The 20,830-nt window shown below is 36.3% G+C and overlaps 2 protein-coding genes and 1 non-coding gene across 5 annotated transcripts; all 3 read right to left on the bottom strand.

The window, feature by feature from the left end:
• Positions 1–839: 839 nt before the first annotated feature.
• On the bottom strand, positions 840–2,727 carry LOC107943053 (ATP synthase subunit delta', mitochondrial). Its single transcript, XM_016876779.2, has 2 exons — positions 2,304–2,727; positions 840–1,355 (listed from the first exon to the last, which is right to left on the bottom strand). The coding sequence occupies exons 1-2, from the start codon at positions 2,562–2,564 to the stop codon at positions 1,011–1,013; spliced, it is 606 nt and encodes a 201-aa protein (XP_016732268.1). The 5' UTR covers positions 2,565–2,727; the 3' UTR covers positions 840–1,010.
• A 157-nt stretch (positions 2,728–2,884) lies between these two features.
• TRNAM-CAU (transfer RNA methionine (anticodon CAU)) lies at positions 2,885–2,956 on the bottom strand. The gene has a single exon. It is a non-coding gene; the product is annotated as a tRNA-Met (tRNA).
• A 231-nt stretch (positions 2,957–3,187) lies between these two features.
• Positions 3,188–20,513, bottom strand: LOC107943050 (uncharacterized). Of its 3 annotated transcripts, none has more exons than XM_016876777.2 (23): positions 20,242–20,513; positions 18,267–19,354; positions 17,204–17,319; positions 16,890–17,098; positions 16,561–16,680; positions 15,825–15,953; positions 15,584–15,709; positions 14,831–14,886; positions 14,626–14,725; positions 13,891–14,008; positions 13,508–13,717; positions 12,980–13,304; positions 12,398–12,491; positions 7,612–7,720; positions 7,254–7,513; positions 6,978–7,102; positions 6,161–6,395; positions 5,705–5,779; positions 5,218–5,504; positions 4,699–4,906; positions 4,371–4,610; positions 3,846–3,931; positions 3,188–3,610 (listed from the first exon to the last, which is right to left on the bottom strand). In XM_016876777.2, the coding sequence occupies exons 2-23, from the start codon at positions 19,139–19,141 to the stop codon at positions 3,451–3,453; spliced, it is 4,263 nt and encodes a 1,420-aa protein (XP_016732266.1). In that variant the 5' UTR covers positions 19,142–19,354; positions 20,242–20,513; the 3' UTR covers positions 3,188–3,450. The 3 variants fall into 3 exon arrangements, with proteins under 3 accessions (XP_016732266.1, XP_016732264.2, XP_016732267.1); XM_016876775.2 differs by having other exon boundaries at positions 5,591–5,779; positions 20,242–20,511; XM_016876778.2 differs by having other exon boundaries at positions 5,591–5,779; positions 6,161–6,188; positions 20,242–20,511.
• Between the last annotated feature and the right edge of the window lie 317 nt (positions 20,514–20,830).

Raw genomic sequence — 20,830 nt, 5'->3', positions numbered from 1 at the left:
AAACACGTCTGATCTCGTGATTGCCCTTCAATTATAAATCAGTATGGCAGCAACTTTCACCATTGTCTCAAGGATACATGGTTAGCTAAGAATAACATCATATTTGGGAAGCCTCTCAACTTTGACTCCATTGTTAATAACGCCATTTAAATGAATGATCTCTCCCGTCTTTAGACGGTTCTTATATTGGTATGGTAACCCTGGACAGACGTGTGTGCGAACCATCATCAGGTAAAGGGATCAAACAAGTTCATTGGTCACAAGCTACCAACATGATAATAGCAGAGACCTGCTCCTCGTTAGACAGATACAGATCACTGATCTTTACCAAACGAGTTGGATGCTACCTCATATTTCTGACGCTGCTATTAACAATAAACCGCTTCATCCTCTGATTTGTGATTCTAAGAATTTGTTGATTGATATTCAGCAAAAAGATACCCCCATTGATTTTTGCCGACTTAAAACATAGAAAGCAGGCAATGAACAACTATTTTCATACCCCCATTGATTTTTGCCGACTTAAAACATAGAAAGCAGGCAATGAACAACTATTTTCAGCACCCCTCTAGCCTTGTTATTTGATTGCAGATCCTAATCTGCCTGAACTCATTCATCAAACTTTCCAACCACATATCTCTTCATCTGTATCCCCTTTCCACTTTATTTGTGTCTAAAAATGTGCTTTTGATTTCCTTTGTTTAGCATATTCAAATGTCTTGAAAAAACGTCAACATGTTCTGGTACATGCATAAACTATAATGGAGCACTCCATTTTTAAGTTGTATTATCAAAGTCAAATAAACTTGAAATGGATAAAACAATAAACAGCAAAGAGATAGCAAGTACAAGCTTCTTGTTTCAGAAAATTTTATTCCAAACTCTGAAAACCAACAATTTAGGCAGCTTGAGATATCTCAGTCATTTGTTGATCATGAACACATACAAAAAAGGGAAGCAATATGAGAAAAAAAGTCTTAGGATTGAACCAAAGCTGATTAAGAAAATAATTAACCTGTGATAGCAGAACTCATAGCACTGTGAACGTCAACACCTATTTGGGCTTCACTTTTCTCCAGATCAGTTGTAGCCGAGCCAAGCTTTTGGGTAAAGTCGGCCAGACCCTTCTGGACCAAGGCCGGATCGAGGTGGTCGACTGGCACTGCTTCCACAGCAATAATATCCGCAACAGAGTTGGCATGAATAAGAGCAAAACCACTGCTAAGGAAATATTTTGTGACATCATTTCCTTCATGCACCGACAAGATCCCAGGTTTCAGTTCAGCAATTGTAGGGACATGACCAGGCAAAACACCCATCTGTCCAGTTGTTGCTGGAACTATTACCATGTCAACCTGATAAATATTAGATGCACTACTAAGTCAGAACCTTGAGAATATAATGTCAATCGGTTTATTCAGTTCACTTTATCCATGTTCTACCTACCAAAGTGAAAAGGAAGAGAATAAAATATAAAAGGGTATAATAGTTTCATGGATTCAAAATGCTCATATTACAAAATTCCATAAGATTGAAGCAGCATAAGATTACTTTGAAGATGACGCCCAACTCTATGCATAAAGGATCTAAAAATGCTTTGGTTTATAACCATTCTTCAGTCTAAATGACTTTCTAACTGCATTTTGATAAATTTAATGAACTATATCGTTTTGCATAATCTTCACACATAATCAAAGCAATAACGGTCACCATGCTAAAGACATTCCTTGATTCAATAGTCAAGAGCTGCAACACTCTCACACATACGATGTCTCTAAAAAATAATAATCAAGCAAAATAACAGGCAATCCTGTTACCCATGAAACTTAAGCACAGAAGGCTATTAGTTATCTCTAGAATGCTTGAAAGATAATTGATTCAGTGTTTCCATCATATATACTTTGATAAAAATGGACTAAAATTATCAAATTAAACATTCAAAATAGAACAAATTGAAGAAGCTACAAATCCTCAGTAAATGCATAAAATTCATCATCAATAATGAAAATAGAACAAATTGAAGAAGCTACCCTTTTTTAAAAAAAATCATAATGAAAATAGATCAACTACTTGATTTTTTACTGACCATTATCAATAAAAGCCTTGATTCAAGCGACAGAGAGTTTCAAAAAGACCAATCAATTAAAAAAGAAACCATAAATCAATCCAACAAAATCTAAATCGGAGCAAAACCCAGACGCCAAACCCACAACCATCAATCACACGTCAAAGATCCATCCAAATCACGATAGGAGGACAAAAAAAACCCCATTAGGTTAAACTAAAAAGAAGAGAAAAGAAACCTCTTTAGCGGAGAGCTCAGATGCATAAGGAAGAACAAAGTTAACAGTGAGTTTAGAAGGGATAGCAGAAGGGGTGGCGGGGCGAGGGGTCATGAAAGAAGATGGTGTCTTGGGAGGGTCTATGTTGGGTATGACTTTGGACCATGATTCGATGAAGTTCGAATCTTGAGCGGGTGTGGCTGGTAGATCTGACGAAAATGCTCGACTTCTCCTCCATGGGGTGGTAGTTCGAGCCAAGAGGCGTGACGCTTGCCGGAACATCGTCGGTAGGGTTCTTTTACTTTTTTCCTCTTGGTGGCGATGGATTTTTGGGGGTTTGGAGATTGGGGAAATGTTATGAGCGTTTATTTGGATTTTGATTTTTCTGGCTTTTTTACTGTTCACTTCTTTGCTTTGCCAGAGTTTTCTGCTTTTTTAAAAATAAATTACATTTACTTGTGATAAATTGAGTAAATCGATAACAAAGTCGGCCCAAAATTTTTATATGGATAAGCCCGTATAACTTGAGCTCTTAGCTCAGCCCACATCGTGAAAATGGAATGAAAAATAAATTTAAAAAACATAAAGGAAAGCTTAAATAGTATCAGAGCCAGGTTTCGATCCTGGGACCTGTGGGTTATGGGCCCACCACGCTTCCGCTGCGCCACTCTGATCTTTCATTTGTTTGGTGAAAACTATTTTATAATATTATTTTTTATGTAACATACGATACTGAATGCCGTACCAGAGTGCTGCAAATTTAATCATCTTTGAAGAAGGAAGAACAAGTTTGATCCCAAATTATATGTTAACAATTGTTTTTTTTTTCTGGTGAATCACTAGTCCAACTAAAGTTGGGTTTCACATGAACTCGGAACTCAATTCTTGTAAGTGGAGACAGAGGGTCACAAATCTTTCTGCATCTTATTATATTAGGGAAAAAAAATGAAATTGTCTGTGACTTCTAATTCACAAAAAATCTCAAATGTGTTTCTGAAACAATACTCAAAAAGGTTGAAAAAAAAGCCTACTGCAGTTGATGCTCTGTACAACTTTGAACAAAATTTACAGTGGAAACTGGAAAGCAGCTGTTGGAGCCGTAGCAGCTGAAGTTAGAAAGGCCTCAGGCTGATTGATGCAAGTGAGAGCGTAATGATCTCCTTTGAAGTCAAGACATAGGTTCATAGGCCCAAAAACCATCTGGATCCGGACAGAAGAGGGAGAAATCTTGGATTTCTAGATTAGCTATGTGCCAATCAACAAAACGAGCTTGTGTTGACTTCAACAGTACAAGTATGGTAGGAAAAAGCCACCATTTGTCATCTTCCCTGTTGCCAAATTCCATATGTAAATATCTTTAAAAGACTTTATCAACCTATCCATCCTATCACTTCACAAGGTATACCACTAACATCTACATAAACTAAGCTTGTAAATAATCTTCTATATGCATTTCCTTAGGAAGAAACGTGGACTCCAAAAAAGTTGCAGTGTCACCTAATATTTAGTTAAGGTTCCAAGAATTCTCTTAGATCAATAAGAGTTAAAATTTAAAATCTTCACCTTCTCGTGTTCCAAGAATTTTCCTGGTCAGGTGGCTGGAAAGCAGAGATTCCATAATGTATCATGCCACAGATGAAAGCCACAGCCTGCACAAAATAAAATAGGCATATGTTAAATAAACTATTGATGTCCTATTCACATGGTAACGTAATGCAAGACTCAGTGGTTTATGAATTACATAAAATGCACATTCCTCCCCTTTGTTATATTGCTACTGCATATCATTTTAAGTAAATGCGGAGAAAAATCTACCTTGAGGGTGTAGAGGTTTTCTCCTTGACTAGTAAGTAATATCAGATTCAGTGCTTTATGGTATATTGCAAAATTTCTCCTTTTTCCATATTGGAAATACATAGCAATTTAAAAAACCATGGAAAAGAATCTACCTTTTCTCTAAACTGTTTAGTGCTTTGTAGACAAAAATATCACCTTTATAAAATTTTGGGTGATACACATTAGTTCTTTGCATCAGTATATTTCACACAACAAGAAAGTAACAGAAACCCGGAATTTAGAGCTGCTTACGATGTTTGTCAGAGATGTAGCATTCCACAAGGAATATATACGGGTATGCGAAGCTCTCCGAGGCTCTTTACTGAACAAGGCATTCAAACCAGCTGGGGATGGAGAAAGTAGTGATAAAGGAAGAATAAGTAAGACAGCAAGGAATGCCCCAAGAGATATCCAATAGAACTGAATCAAAGTAAGAAGGGTAACGGCAAGATCTGCCAGAAGCATGGTAGTAAATAGGAACTGAAGGGAGTCCTGAAACACAAAATTCAAGCAGAAGGTTATGAACAATTCATAAACCAGCCATATGAGTAAGGTTATACAAAAAAAATCTCTACATAACCTGATGACCAATGGGCATGGTATTGTGCACTAAGAGAGAAAATGGGAAGAAAATGTCTCTTTTAAATTCCAAAGATTTCACGGTAGCATCATTTATAAGACCTCCATTAATTCCCCCTGTGATCTTTCTACGAGATAATGCATGACTCGGATATGGCCAACTCTGCTGAAGATATTCAAGGCTTTTGCCTGCAGATGCAGCATCTTTCCTGAACCATTGACACACAAACAGCCAATAAGCAAATAATAATTTACAGAGATAAAAAAAACAACCATTCAAATATTGGAACCTTATCATGGGCATTAACTGAAGTGCTAAAAGGAAATTTTCTTCATACATTCAGTCAGTAACATAAGTTCCTGACAACAAAATATTATTGGTAATGAAGGGCAGGGTATATAAATTAGAACCACTCTGCAAATTGCCTGGCCAAAAGTAGATCCAACTCATATATGATCAGATTCTTGTGTTTTATTCGGACTGATAGAAAATCTAAGAGGCACTGTTACTTGAGGCTACCTTGGGTATTCATCATTGCTTCTGTCAGACAAATCAGGTTGGTGCAAGTTCTGAAAGATATAGTCATGACGCACTACCAAGATGCCGAGTTGAAAGTACCCAGAAGCTGTTGCTTGAAACCAGCCTAGCTCAATTTTAACCCCATGGAATCTAAGCTGAGGATTTCCATGACTAGCTATCCAATTCATAACAGGAACTAATGCAGAACGGATGGATCCATGTCTCACAGTCCTCAACTGGGCATTCAAACCATCCACCAAGCGATTCCAAACAGTTGATGGCACATACTGGGAAGAGCATAGTTCTTTCAGTCAGATGATATTAAATCAAGTTATAACAAAGCTAGTGAAAATTTATAAAACATCCAGGACACCTGGCCGACAAGATTAGTCAACAATGTATCACTATGAAGATTGTAGGGTGACATATAACTTCCATCCCCACCAAATATTATACACATGGGGAATCTCTTTTCTATGATTGATACCATGTCCACTTGCTTCTCATCGCCACCAAGGGAAAAGTCTATGTATGCAACCATCAAATCAGGCGTTGCTCCAACCTGCACAAATTAGGCACCAATATAAAGACATGATAAAGAAGATAAAATGTATAGAGTCCTTTAAATATAAATATAAATGTATTATATAACTGAAAATATAAGCCAAGGAAGGCATGCACGGGTTTGATGTCTATCCACACAATTTGCGTAAAGGAAATGTTTTACTTGGTAAACATCTTATGGTAGTTAAATCCTGATGATATAGAATCAAGTATCTTCTTAAAAATCATAAGCAACATCAAGGCAGTAATAAAACATGGCATCAGAATAATTTCAGAACTATACCTCAAACTAACAATAAGGAAATGATTGAGTAGATAAAGCTTAGCACTCTGGGATCCTTAAGATGGCTACAAAATAATAAAATATGAGAAGCATAACCTTCATCCCCTTGTAGAGAGCACGTGATCTGCAAGAGCGAAGACATGAATGGTCATATTCTGATCTGACATATTTTTGAATTCGATGTACTTTTTTCCTGCGCCGCCACTGTTTCCATGACCAGGCACAAGGATATGCAAGCAATGACAGTATACTGTGCACTGAACCTTCCCACCAATCATATGCGGCAACTGAGTTGATCTCACCAATGAATCTATTAAAAGCATCTTCATACCTACAGCTCAATGAGGTTTGCTTATTATGGATACTATTTTAGGCCCAAACCTGGATTCTAACATACAAAAATGATGGGGTTCAATAAATGAATTCTAGTACAACAGACAATATCCATTGCAACCCTATAACTAGAAAGCTTCAAGATGAAGTGTATCTTGCATCAACACCGAGCAAAACAGGGTGGCACTAGCTAGATGATTGCTATTCTCTCATGGATTGTTTGTTAAGGGTCCTTTAGCACTCTACTTCACTGCACATTACCTCTCCTACCACCGTCACAACCCAACCCTCCAAAAATAAAAAGGCTACTATTCTAATGTGACCAGCAGGGTGTTAAACTGTTGGTTTACCGTGCAAAGAACAAAAGTTTCGGAAATAGCATAATACTTTTTTGGAGTTTTTCTTTTTTGGGGGTGAGGGTTGGGGGGGTTAAGGGGTTATAAAATTTGAGTTCAGCAATAATCAATGCAACCAAAAAGCATTACTACTTGCATGTAATTTTCATAGCGAATCATACTACTACATCAGCATAAAGAAAGTGCCATCATTTGATCTCTATGGTACTAAAATATTTTCTTACACTATCTCAATGATGGTATCAGGAGGAGAGTAAGGAAGATGCCATGGTTCTCTAAAAGAATTGGGACCCATGAAGTACATTCTGTAAGCATGACACTGAGTCTCTTCAGCTCTGGTTCCCCGTACCTAGAATGAGAAAGTATATACAGTCCACAAAGCAATGTCATACAGTGATGAAACTGGATCCATTATAGCTGTGCATATTCTACCTCTCAAGACCTCGCCACACTCAAAAAAGCTAAGCCAGGAAGATGAAATATGGCTTTCAACAATATACCTCTGATAGGGAAAGAAGGTATGGGAAATGATGGCTGCTCGGATGTTCAATATTAGCACAATATGAGCTTGATTCAAGCAATTTTATCCTTAAGGTGCTTAACAATACAGCAAGAAGCAACAAAACTCCAGACAGAAGAAGTGCAAAAGGCCAAGGACCTCCAAATATATACATCAACTCCTCAAGAGGTGTATAGCAATTTGGCATTCTATACTTTTCAGATATGCATTTATAGGGGCAAAACGGCTCACGGACTCCTCCTGCACAAAATAGACACCCTAAAGTGAGAACATACCATATGGAAGACTGTGTAAATAGAGATGAAGTATAAAATGTAAATCCTGCTGTAAACATGTACCTCGAACATATATGAAATTAGCACGATCTGGAAGAAGCTCCAGAGAGCAAGGAGTGCAAAGATCTTCATCAGAGCCATCAATATCTTTATAAGTGCCAATGGGGCATTCCTGTGAATAATAGTTTTAAGGAAAAACAGATTAGTTAAAACATCAAAAGTTCCTTAGTTAATAACTAGATGACATAAGTTAATGTAGAAATCAGAGTATTATGTATTAAATAGAACATAAATCAGAGTTTTTATATACAACCTATGACACTACTTTAGGAAACTCTAAGTTAGGAAAGATACTAAATAGGAGATATGATCCCTTAAAATAAGGAATTTTAATAAAAAGAATATCTACAAAATATTCCTAAAATATTTACAGAATATTCCTACACTCCCCCTCAAGCTGGAGAATATACATTGTATAATCCCAGCTTGAATAGGAATTTATTGAACACAGGTTTTGGCAAAGCCTTGGTAAGAATGTCTGCAATCTGTCCTTCTGAAGGAATGTAAGAAAGAGTGGCTGTCTTTTTGTTGACTTGATCAGCAATAAAATGCCTATCAATTTCAACATGCTTTGTTCGGTCATGTTGAACTGGGTTCTTGGCAATCTGAATGGCAGATTGATTATCACACAAAACTTCAAAGTGATCCTCCTGATTTGTGCCAAGTTCTTTTAGTGATTTAAGTAGCCAAATTCCTTCGCATATCCCCAAAGCTAGTGCTCTAAATTCAGCTTCAGCACTACTTCTTGAAACAACAGATTGTTTCTTACTTCTCCAAGTTGTAAGGTTACCCCAAACAAAAGTGCAGTACCCACTAGTGGATCTTCTTTCAGTGAGATCTCCAGCCCAACTAGAGTCTGTAAAATCTTAACAGTTCTGTCTTGTGTCTTCTTAAACATTAAGCCGTGTCCTGGAGTTTTCTTCAAGTACTTGAGAATTCTATTTGCTGCTGCCATATGCTCTTCAGTAGGATTAGTCATGTGTTGACTTATCACATTTACGGGAAAAGCTATATCTGGCCTTGTCAAGGATAAGTAGATTAGTTTCCCAACTAACCTTTGAAATTTCTCTCTGTCTACTAAGGACTCATCTTCTTTATTGAATCTCAAGTTTGCCTCCATTGGTGTATCAGCCGGCTTACAGCCAAGAAAACCAGTTTCTTTGAGTAAATCAAGTACATACTTTCTCTGGTTGATCACAAGTCCTTCTTTTGATCTTGCCACCTCCATTCCTAGGAAATACCTTAGCTTTCCCAAGTCCTTGGTTTCGAATTCCCTGTTTAACAACTTCTTCAAATTGCTAATCTCTTCCTCATCATCTCCAGTAAGAATGATGTCATCCACATACACAATTAGGATAGCTTTCTTATTTGTAGAAGTTACCTTGATGAAAAGCGTATGATCGGCAAGGGACTGCTTGTAGCCATTTTGAAGAATGACTTTAGTGAACCTCTCGAACCAAGCTCTGGGTGATTGTTTTAACCCGTATAGAGACTTGTTGAGCTTGCAAACCTTGTTGCTACCTTCAATAGACTTTAAGCCAGGTGGCAATTGCATATAGACTTCTTCCTCAAGCTTGCCATTAAGAAATGCATTTTTTACATCAAGTTGGTGTAATTTCCAATCGCAATTTACAGCCAAACTTAGGAGTACTCGAATAGTGTTAAGCTTTGCCACAGGTGCAAAAGTTTCTGTGAAGTCTATCCCATATGTTTGCGTGAAACCTCTGGCCACTAGTCTAGCTTTGTATCGTTGGATACTGCCATTGGAGTTATACTTTACAGCAAAGATCCATTTACAGCCGACAGCCTTTTTTCCTTGAGGAAGGTCTGTAATGGTCCAAGTAGCATTTTTCTCTAGTGCACAAATTTCCTCTTCAACAGCCCTTCTCCATTTTGGATCCTTTAGAGCTTCAGCTATGCTTGTGGGAACCTGTTCTTTATCCAAAGTTGCTGTAAATGCTTGAAAAGACGGCATCAATGAATTATAACCAGTAAATTTTTCAATAGGATGCTTGGTGCAATGTCTAACCCCTTTTCTAATAGCAATAGGAAAGTCATCTAGAGTAGTGGACTTACTGATTTCTTCTTCCATTTCGGCAGCTGGACCCAAATCCAATTCTCGGCAAGAATCAGATTGCAAAACAGTCTCAGGGATATGTCTTCTTTTCTTGTGTAGACACGAAGCTGTTTGGGTGATGGTGTTTTTTGAAGACTGTCAATTGGAGTAGGTGTATTTTCAGGAAGAGTGTTTAAAGTGGGTGTAGGTGAATTAGTCATAGGTACTACAGGAGAATCAATGGGAGCATTCACAGGTGACAGATCTGCAGGTAATGGCGAACAAGATGGCAATTCTGAAGGTTGAGAATGAAGATTAGAAGGAGATACCTGTTGTGGCTGAAAATCACTCCATGTTTCCCCCTGAATTTCAGCCTGAGTGAAATAGGAATCCTGCTCATAAAATGTTATATCCATAGTGGTGAAAAATCGTTTAGAAGGAGGATGATAGCATTTATAACCCTTCTTAAGTGAAGAATACCCAACCAATACACATTTTAAAGACTTAGGATCTAACTTGGACTTATTAGGAGCAATATTTTGGATAAAAACAGTGCAGCCAAAAATTTTAAGTGGCAGAATGGAGGAGATAGGCTTAAAATGAGGAAAGTGCTGCAAAAATATAGATTGAGGCGTTTGAAATTTTAAAACCTTACTAGGCATCCGGTTGATTAAATATGTGGCAGTTAATAAGGCTTCCCCCACAAATATTTAGGAACATTAGTGGTAAATAGAAGAGAACGAGAAACTTCAAGAAGGTGCCTATTTTTTCTTTCGGCAACGCCGTTTTGCTGTGGGGTTCCAACACAAGAACTAATCTGAACTATGCCCTTTTCCTTAAAAAAATCACCTAAAGACCTAGCAAAAAATTCACTGCCATTATCAGATTTAAAGAGCTGGATTTTAGACCCAAATTGAGTGAGAACCATGTTATAAAATTGCACAAAAACACTAGCAGTTTCAGATTTATCTTTCAGCAAATAAGTCCAAGTTATCCTACTGTGATCATCAATAAAAGTGATAAACCACTTACAATTATCAGCATTCTTCACCCGAGAAGGGCCCCAAATATCACTATGGATCAAAGCAAAAGGGTAAGAAGGCTTGTATGTAGAAGGAAAATAAGATGATTTAGTATGTTTGGCAAGAGAGCAAACTTTGCAAGAAAAAGAATTAGGCCTTTTATTAATGAATAGAGCAGGAAACAATTTTGCAAGGTATTGGAAACTAGGATGGCCTAAACGAAAGTGCCATAACATAACAGTATCAACTTTTCCTAAAGCGGTAAATGACTTGGAGATCTCGATTTTAGGAGAGGTAGGGAGGATGTAGAGACCATTATGCAAGCTGGCCTTACCAATCATCTTCTTCGAGTTCAGTGCCTGCAAAGTACAATCACGATCATTAAAAATTACAGAGCAGTGCAAGTCTGTGGACAATTTACTAACAGAGATGAGATTGCACGCCAGATTTGGTACAAAGAGAACATTTTTAAGTGCAATCTGTTCATTGAGAATAACAGTGCCATGTCCCTCTATTTTGCACAAGGTACCATCAGCCGTTTTGACAGCTTTACCAAAGGTATGGAAAAAATTGTGAAACAATGCCTTGTTACCAGTCATATGATCCGTAGCACCAGAATCGATGATCCAATTAGGATTCAACTGGGAGGAGAAAAATGCAGTAGAAGAAAGGTTACCTTCTGGATCTTTTATGACCAGATTACCTTCACAAGACCCTTGACTAGACGAATCTGATGGAGCATCGGAACCAGAAAAATTTTCTGGATTTGAAGTAATCTCCGAAGTAGGAGAAGGAGTTTCGGACATGGTCTAGGTTGAAAAAGAAATCGTAACCTAAGCTGATACCATGTAGAAATCAGAGTATTATGTATTAAATAGAACATAAATCAGAGTTTTTATATACAACCTATGACACTACTTTAGGAAACTCTAAGTTAGGAAAGATACTAAATAGGAGATATGATCCCTTAAAATAAGGGATTTTAATAAAAATAATATCTACAAAATATTCCTAAAATATTTACAGAATATTCCTACAGTTAATATCTAGATGACATACAGAACTGATACCAAAATTCTAAGCCTAGAAGAAAAAGACAATGGCATTGCATCTATATTGATGTCAAGTGAATAAGTTAGAAGAGTTGAACGGTTCATACCAATATGTGAATGCACAAATCAAGTTATTTTTACATGAATAAAATAGCCAACTAGCAAAGCAAGCCAAGCCCCTAATTGATTAATGGTGACCAATTTCTCGTTATAATCTAGTAGTACGCTGAGTAGCATTAGACAAATCAGATTATAGTATGGGAAATAATATTTCTCTTGGAGCAAACACTAGTAACTCAAATTTGGTGTCCATCATCATAGAAGAAAGAAAAATGATGACATTAGGAATGAAAGAAAAAACATGTAGAAGTCTAATATCCTTCAATTGCAACCTATAAAGAAATACTATCATAAAATATTTTCAAAAGAAATTTTGAATTAGGATGGAGGTTGCTAGACCAAAGTAGCACAAGGATTTAAAGAACTTTTAGAGGGAACCAGCATATAGTGCAAACTGAAACAATTATCTGTAAGCATTCCCTAACATGACCCCATCAGTGTGATGCATAACAGCATAAGGCTTTTGCTACAACACATAACATCTTGAAACACAAATTTTAAAAAATGTGTAACAGCTTTAAAATTAAGTGAAACCTTACCCTGCAGAATGTACCATAGAGGCCTTTCGGACACTTTTTCCCAGTTACTGTGCCCTTGTCCCCAAAGAGTCCACCATTATCTCCAGCACCTCCACTGTCAACCATCATGATTGAAGTAGTCAGCTGGTATTCAACAAATTTTCTTTTGGAAAGGCTTCTATGTAGGAATTGTAATAATTTCTTAAGACAACAGAAAATATGACACTACCCATTATTGGTCCATGCAGCAGAGAAGACATTAAGTATTAAACCTTTCAAAGCTTTACTTGAAAATAACTCCTGTCATATGATAGTGTTTTCCTAATAATAATATGAGACAAAATAAATAGCAAGTGCAGATAGTCATAGTGGAAAAGAACTTCACCTAATATCTGCGGTATTAGCGGTCGGTTAACTCCTTTATCTGATTCTAAATATCAAACAGCTAGTGCAAATAGCAAAAATCAGGAGTATCCTAAAATGTTTGTGGTATTATTGATCCATATAAGAGTTAAATAATCAACAAATTCGTTCGTTAGCTACTGGTCAATTTACTTAAGCATTATAAGAAATAATGGCATTTTTTGCACTAAAGAGTCATACCTACTATTAATGAAACCACTGGTAGTAGCAACTGGAACATACTCATCCCCAATGCCTATCATAGACCAGTCAAAATGCACTCTTCCACCACCACCACCACCACCACCAAGAGGACCACCATTTCCCCCAACAGTTGATAAAGATGAATTTACTGCAAGTATAAGCTCTTGAAGGAATAGAAGAACCGTTCCACCAGAACCTCCACCAAGCCCACCGATTAATGAGCCATTATCATTTATTGTTGCTTCACCAAAGCTCTGGCCATCGGCCGTCAAAGAGCCATAAATCCTAAGTCTTAGCAGAGGCCATTGCGTTGATCCCATTACTAGCAAAAACACAACAATAAGTCAGTCAAATAATCAATGCACAATGTCAGAGAATATTAAAAATGATGAGCAGAATATTATGTATAAAATTTGCTACCACATTAATTCTTGAAAGATTAGTAGCTCGCATTACATGTTAAATTCCTAAATGAACAACCTATTCAGACAGAATATTTTGGCAATTCTTCAACTGAAAACTCACCAATCATTCCTCCTCCAAATACGTGTCCAAATGAATGAGTTGGACCCTCTGTTCCACTTCCCAATTCACAAGGAAGATCAGCATCACCATATTCATGACCACCATTGCTAACTCTACCATTGAAATATCCAGCACCCCCACGTCCCCCATGCCCAGCACCACTACCAGCTCCATCAAGATAGTTTCCTTTTCCTATACCTTTGCTGCAACCTAAAATTAGGGTCTATAAAATTAGAAATGTTAAGAAAAGCATGATTCATAATTCATAGAAATCAATAGATTATTTAGCATGACTGCCTTGTAGAGTATAAACGTGGAAATTGGAGAAATATAATAGAAAAAAATGGATAAATATCAACACTGCGGATTATACTCTCTGTTACCTAATTCAGATGCAGTAATCAAACCATCAGCATCAACAGTAACTGTTCTTGCCCTGTGAATGTGAATTATACTTCCCTTAATGATCCCATTAACAAGTAGGTCCTCAACTCGACAAATCTGCAAATTGATCAAATATAATTATTTAGAAATTTAACTATGCCACATCATAATAGCACCCTAATGCTACGAAAGTGAACCAGGAAGAAGACCACATAAAACAATATGGTGCATGTTCTTCCTAACCCCTTTTCCAAGGTGTGAAAACAATCCATTTAAGAAAGCATGTCTTTCTCTTTTGGTGATAAACTGGAGTGAGATGACAATATGCTACTTCTCATTTACTATATATTCTCATTGTTGCAAAATCAATTCAAACCTTGCAACAAGAAAGACAGATGGATTATTCTGGACCTCTATGCTTTCCCCTTATGGACAGCATGGTTACCTGTATATTGATGTCATTCTCTTCTTGAACACTGAAGATTGTCACTTTCCCAAAATAATTCAACCCATTATTTTTTTTCAAACTTATATGTGCTTGACATGATGGAAGTTAGCATTTCAAGTACATTATTTTGTTAAGCAAGACTTCTTAATACTCTTTTAGAATTAAATCAATTAATTCATTAAAAAAGCATCCATGGGATAGATTAGCACAATTCCCACAAGGAAAAAGAAGTGAACACAAATTAATTTGGCATCAGCAAATAATTTGAATTTAAATATATTTCTACCTGAAGAGAAAAGGACAGTGTATAATTAACATGGCAATCATCTGGAGGAGTTATCAAATCAATTGGGCATGTTTGGCTCTCACAAAGGGAATTTGTAACCCTACAAAAACACATAAGGATGATAGTTGAAAGAAACCTCAGATATTTAATACTGCCACCAAATGTTCTGAAAAAACCATTAAAAAGAATTGAAATTCACACTCACACACTTCTGCTAGCTTCATCACCCATTGGAGCTTGAAGTAAAGAACCTGGCCCAACCTATAACATGCAAGGACTTAAAACAGAGGATAACAAATGGATAAAATAAGATAAATCTAGCTCAACAAAAATAAAAGGATGTCGGACACATTAGAAAATAATAGAAAAATTGGGGAGGAGGAGACAAATAAAAAGAAAGGGGAAAAAGAAGGAAATAGTTTCAAAAAACTAAGTAAAATACTAGAAAGTTTCTTAATCAGATTCTAAAGGACTAAAGGTGTAACCTGGCGAAAACTTTATTGTCTGCAGTAGTATTGGTCAATATATTTTTGCAGAAACATTGACCCAGACAGATTCTCACAAACTATTACCTCAATTCTACTAGTCATGTGGATATCAAGATTCTTTATAGAATGTAATCATGTCATATGCTTTCTTAAGGTATACAAGCAGAATATTAGGGATGTTGCATAAGGTCCTCGCATGTATGAAGAAAGGCTTCTCTTAAAGAATCTCAGTTATTACACAGAATATTAGACATTAAGCTGTTGAATCATCCATGCATTCACAAATACCACAGTCTCATAGTATTTCTCTAGAGCCATCCATGCAGAATTCATACAGGTATATATATAGACACACAGCTAAGCATACTTGAGGATACTTTTACATACAAATTGCAGCACAGTTAAGCTATCACATGCCTCTAATAAGTATAGACAGCAGAAAAGCAGTAATTCATGTAGTAATGGCTTACTGTTATGTTATAAAACAAAGACAAGGAAAGCCGCTGGCCTTGAATTGCATCACCTTGACCAGTTAACATCAGCAGTCCTTGACCATATACACCCAAGTTTGCATTTGAATTAATGACAGAGTTCTCCTGCAAAGAGAATGGATCCACATAAATATCTAACACTTTTAATCAACCAGGGTGAAGATTGAGAAATAAGAATAAGAAATAACAATGAAATTTATGAGAAGTTCAAGCATCATACCCTTAGAACAACCAGATTCCTTACTTCAAGGATAGATGCAGTGACAACTGTATTTCCACCACCATCTATTTGAATTTTGGAGTTCCACATAAGCAACATTTTGACAGAAACCCTAAATGCACCAAATACCTTCATTTTTGAAAAGGACTTATTTAGAGTAATGGTGAAATGAAAAAAAATAAAAAATAAAATGAAAAACATAAATCTTTCAACTTCACTAAGAGGGCTACACAACTGTGGTCACCTCTAATAACATAATGAAATGAAAATTGCAGGTAAGTAATAAATTAGTTCATTAGAATATCATCACACTACCTTAACAAGGTGAATAAACAACAATTGCATTACAAGGAGAAATAGTTAAAAAAGAAATTCTGATCTGAAAACTTGAAACTAGTTATTGTCCCGATACATGCTTTGGAAGGGAATGGCACAAAGAAAAGTTAGCAAAGCAAAATCTATTATTACTCCCTTCACCATGCACACACAGTTCTTTAACCTGCTGGAAAGTCGGGACAAAAATCTTGGTCATGAATTCATACTAAGTCAAACAGTAAATGCTCATCTTCCGGATGTACTCAACCTTGTTTAAAAAAACACTCGCACCCCAACTACCTACCACCTGATACGGCCACTACATTATATAGCTCACCTCTATCTAAATGAAAACAATATGTAACATAGAACATTTTGAAGTTTCCCTCAGATAAACATAATAAAAACCAATGTAAAATACCTTTATTGTGGAATCACTTATTAAAAGTTCTTCTGCAACAAGCTCAAATTCTGATATTGGGTATGCAGACAACCCAAAGACAATTGTTCCTCCATGATATAGACTGATTTGACCTCTCACCTTCACAATAAAAAAGAATACTAAGAAAAAAGCATGACTTTGGAAATTTGGAAAATGACCACTATTCTAGAAGAACAGATGCTCCTAAAGGCAATGTATACCGACAAAAGAAATTGAACCGGTAAGCTATGAAATATAAGAAAACATTAAAAAAATATGATAAATCTATGAAAAAGGAGTATAGCATGGAAGAAGATAGAGGTTAAAACCTGAACTCTGGACCAAAGAAGAGGAACCAAAACTTTCGCATTATTCTCCACAAAAACATTTGACCAAAGTGGTCTAGTAGGGAAATCAAGCAAAGGAGTTTCAGTTTCAGTGGTAACATTATCATTGCCAACTCTTAGACTGAGTAAATCAGCATTGAAATATGTCCCAGCTGCTCCAGAATTTCCAGGACAGCCAAAACTAAAACCACCTGCCAAAAATTGAAACATATAAATCAGCCCATCTTACCACAGAAAATTTTCATTTACAATTACGTACTAAATTCTTAGCCTTTATGGGTGTGGTAAGTACAAACCATGTACAGAAACCTTAACATCTTCTTGTATGCTGTAACAATGCAGAGATATTCTTCCACCACCACCACCACCCCATCCCATCCCACCAGCTGCACTTATAATACCATATCCCTTCCTATGTAAACAAAACAGGATGCAAACATTTAGTCAAGATTTAAAATCTAATTCATTGTTTTTAAATTTGTAGGATGTTCAACATTAATGCCTCCAAGTAGCCAACAGACTAAGACACCATTGTTTGGTCATTCATAAGCATCTTCTTCAGTACTAAAAAATTGTAGCATCTTGAAGAGTCATTGTAAAAGAAAAAGCACCTATCAGAAAGCATCTCAATCTCTTCAAACCAAGAAAAAAGAAATCAAAACAGAGGTAAACTACATGTGATTGGTTTTAGAGCTTTTAGTATAAGATATTTCCGTATTCTCTGTAAACTAATCAAGCAAATAGAATGCCATTCTAAAAAATAATAGACTCCCATCTTCTTGAATTTAAAACAGAAAAGCCTACTGTAGATGCTAACCATAGTACACGGTGAGAAACTGGCCAAAATGGAAATTGACAAAGTGGAACAAATTTTTTTGGATAAAATCCTAAATATTATCGATGAAAAATGTTACAAAATTAACTCAGGATTTAGTCAACTGATGTACCAACTTTATCATTGTAAACATAACTCCAGTATAAATTGTCACTACCGCTGACGCAACTGCCCTTTCCAATATATTTATTTATATTCAATAAAATGCAGCAACAGAAACATTAAATCACTGACAATGGGGAATGGCTAGAATGCAGTAATTCACTGGTGAATCATTATTACAAGCATTTGCTAGAAGTAACATAAAAGCTCTTATAGTACAACCCTTTTATATGATGTTTGTACATAAGCAGGAAGGGCAAAGCATATTTGAGTTTGCATTGAATGTCAGAAATGATAGGTACAGTTAACATACTTTTGTACAAGTGCTCAAGCAATAGGAATTAGCATCAAATGCTAACAAACACCCTATAATGCAGAAAACTTGAAATATGGAAATTGGTTTGTTCAGGAGCATTACTTACAGCTTCACAGCTCTTATATAGATACTTCCACCAGAACCTCCTCCCCCATTTAGACCTCCATCTCCACCTTCAGCAGTTATAGATCCATTCAAATATAGCATGTCCTCTGCAATAAGCTTAATTCGTCCTCCACCTTCCCCTCCAAGCCTATGTCCACCAGAAGCACTATCAACCTTACTACCACCTTTGCTCCCATAACTCCATGGTTCAGACAAAGTTGACCAAGCATAAACATCACCTCCCCAAAAGCTTGTCTTATTATTTTTCAAACATGACGCTCCCCGACCCCCATGTCCTCCACCAGCTCCATCAAAGCCAACAGGCGTACCACTAGTTTGTGGAGGTGGTGAACCCGCCAAATATGTTGTGTTGATAGCAGAATTCTGACCAACAGTCAAATTGGCAGCATAAATTACTACTGAACCAGCAACAACAGCAACATATTGACCCAGATTTACATTGCCAGACATGTTAAAGGTAATCATACACCCTTCTTTAGGGCATTCGATTGAAACATGGGGAAGTATCTCCAAGTTTCCCGTACCATGTATGTAAAGATTGGAACTCAAATACAAGTTTGAGTTTAACAAGCAAGTAGAGCTGAATGATCCAACTCCTCCCAGGTCCTCACAAGATAGAGAATCATTTAGTGGTAGCGAAGCTGAATTCTCAAAGTGGATAGAGGTGTCGCTAACAGATTCATCACTCAAAACCAATCTAGGTTTCTGGAAAAGATTCGCCGACTGTTTCAAACCAAGACAAAGGACAGATGTGTAAAGATGCCCAAACAGAATGCTCCAGCAGAGGTACTGCCGCATTAGCAGTGTAAGTTTTGCCATCCACTGCGGCTGACCATTAGATAAAGTTGCATGCATGTAATACTGCAAGCAAGTCTTAGCTTCTCACTCTACCAGACATGTTTATCATCCGATGCTTATCAGTAGAAAATTATGTACTTGAAAGCATCTTCTCATCAAACTTTATAGAAAATCCCCTATGTACTTGAAAGCATCTTCTCATCAAACTTTATAGAAAATCCCCTTTTTTTAGCACCAAAATTTGCATTGCCAACAATGCCTCAACGTATCCTGCCAGAAAGACCACACATTTAGACATGATTTCACAAAAGACGTAATAATGAAAGATTACATAGACAACACGAAGAATGAGATACATATCTAGACCAGACTAAATAAGATTAACTTAAAAGGATCTTTGATAGCTTAGAAAACAAAGAGAGCAAAATCCTGTTAAGCAGATGTTTCCTGTACTGACACATAATTTTTAACTTGCTATCTTCCTTCCTGGCATACAAGGATTTACAGACCAGCGAACCTTATTCATGAGAAAAAAATTTAATTGTATTTTATAAGTAATGCAGTTATTTAAGTAATTGTCTACTGCCCTTCCCTTTGTCCGTTCTAGGTAAAATATAATGCCGAACTCTTTCCTAATTCAACATCACTACTTTGAACTGGGCAAAAGTAGAGATATGCATCTCTTTGAACGGGTTCCAAGAAATAAGCAATAAATCTGATCAGCATCACTACTTTTTCCCAGTTAAATTTACTTATTAATTATGTCAAATTCACGACACAATAGTTCAAACAAATTTTCACTTTCACGATCAATGCCATGCCATAAAAATCAACCACTAAGTTATCCACAAATTCAAAAATAAAATAAAATAACAACGCAACAATATCATGCAATGCAGTTCACAAGCTCATTTTTTTAATATCATAAAATAAAAACATTTCTAATAAACATTTATTAATCCATTTTTCTTTTACTTATCAAAGTCAACCTCGCGCGATCTGTCGTTTCAGCCACTAGTTTCACATTTCAGGCATCTACAACTCAAACAATCGAACTAAAACTATATAAAAACAGGTCACATATACACACTACAGACTTGAATTCCGAATTCTTTTAAAACAAGAACAGAAACAGAGAGTGAGAGCAGAAAGAGTACTGTTTGGCAATGGGGAAAGTGAGAAGAAATACAGTGGAGAGATTTCTCAATCAAAACTTGAGTGAAAGCTTCGATGTTAGTCGCAAATTCTCTCTCCTTCTCTAACGAAACTTTTTTTTAGGTCAGAAATGATCTCTGTTTCCTTTTTTGTTTTGTTTAATTAGAAAATTAAATTACGTAAATAAATTAGGAAATGAAGAAAAGAGTGAAGTAGATGGAAAAAGGAAGACGAAACTCTGATATGATTTCAAGCTACGTTTCAAGCTTAGCTGGACTCCTCCATACCGATGGAAATGTACGCGTGTGCCTTTCGTATTATGACTGTATCAGACTTTCTTCCCATTTTGCCCTCACTTTTTCTCTTTTAATTCGGTATTACCAGTTTTATAACTAAAAATTCTCTTATTTTTAAAAGAAAATCGTAACTGAAAGCCTGATTTTGTGAATTTGAATCCAACTGATGTAAAATATTATGGAGTAGCATTTCTCTCTTTTTCTTTTTGGATTTTTTAAATGACGTTAAGGATGGATACGTGTTTTTTTATTTATTTAAATATACAAATCAATTAAAAATATGATTTTTTTAATT

The sequence above is a fragment of the Gossypium hirsutum genome, chromosome A12, assembly GCF_007990345.1.
Source record: "Gossypium hirsutum isolate 1008001.06 chromosome A12, Gossypium_hirsutum_v2.1, whole genome shotgun sequence".
Lineage (NCBI taxonomy): Eukaryota > Viridiplantae > Streptophyta > Magnoliopsida > Malvales > Malvaceae > Gossypium > Gossypium hirsutum.
The sequence above is the reverse complement of the archived record's forward strand: the minus strand, read 5'-3'. Positions and strand labels throughout refer to the sequence as shown.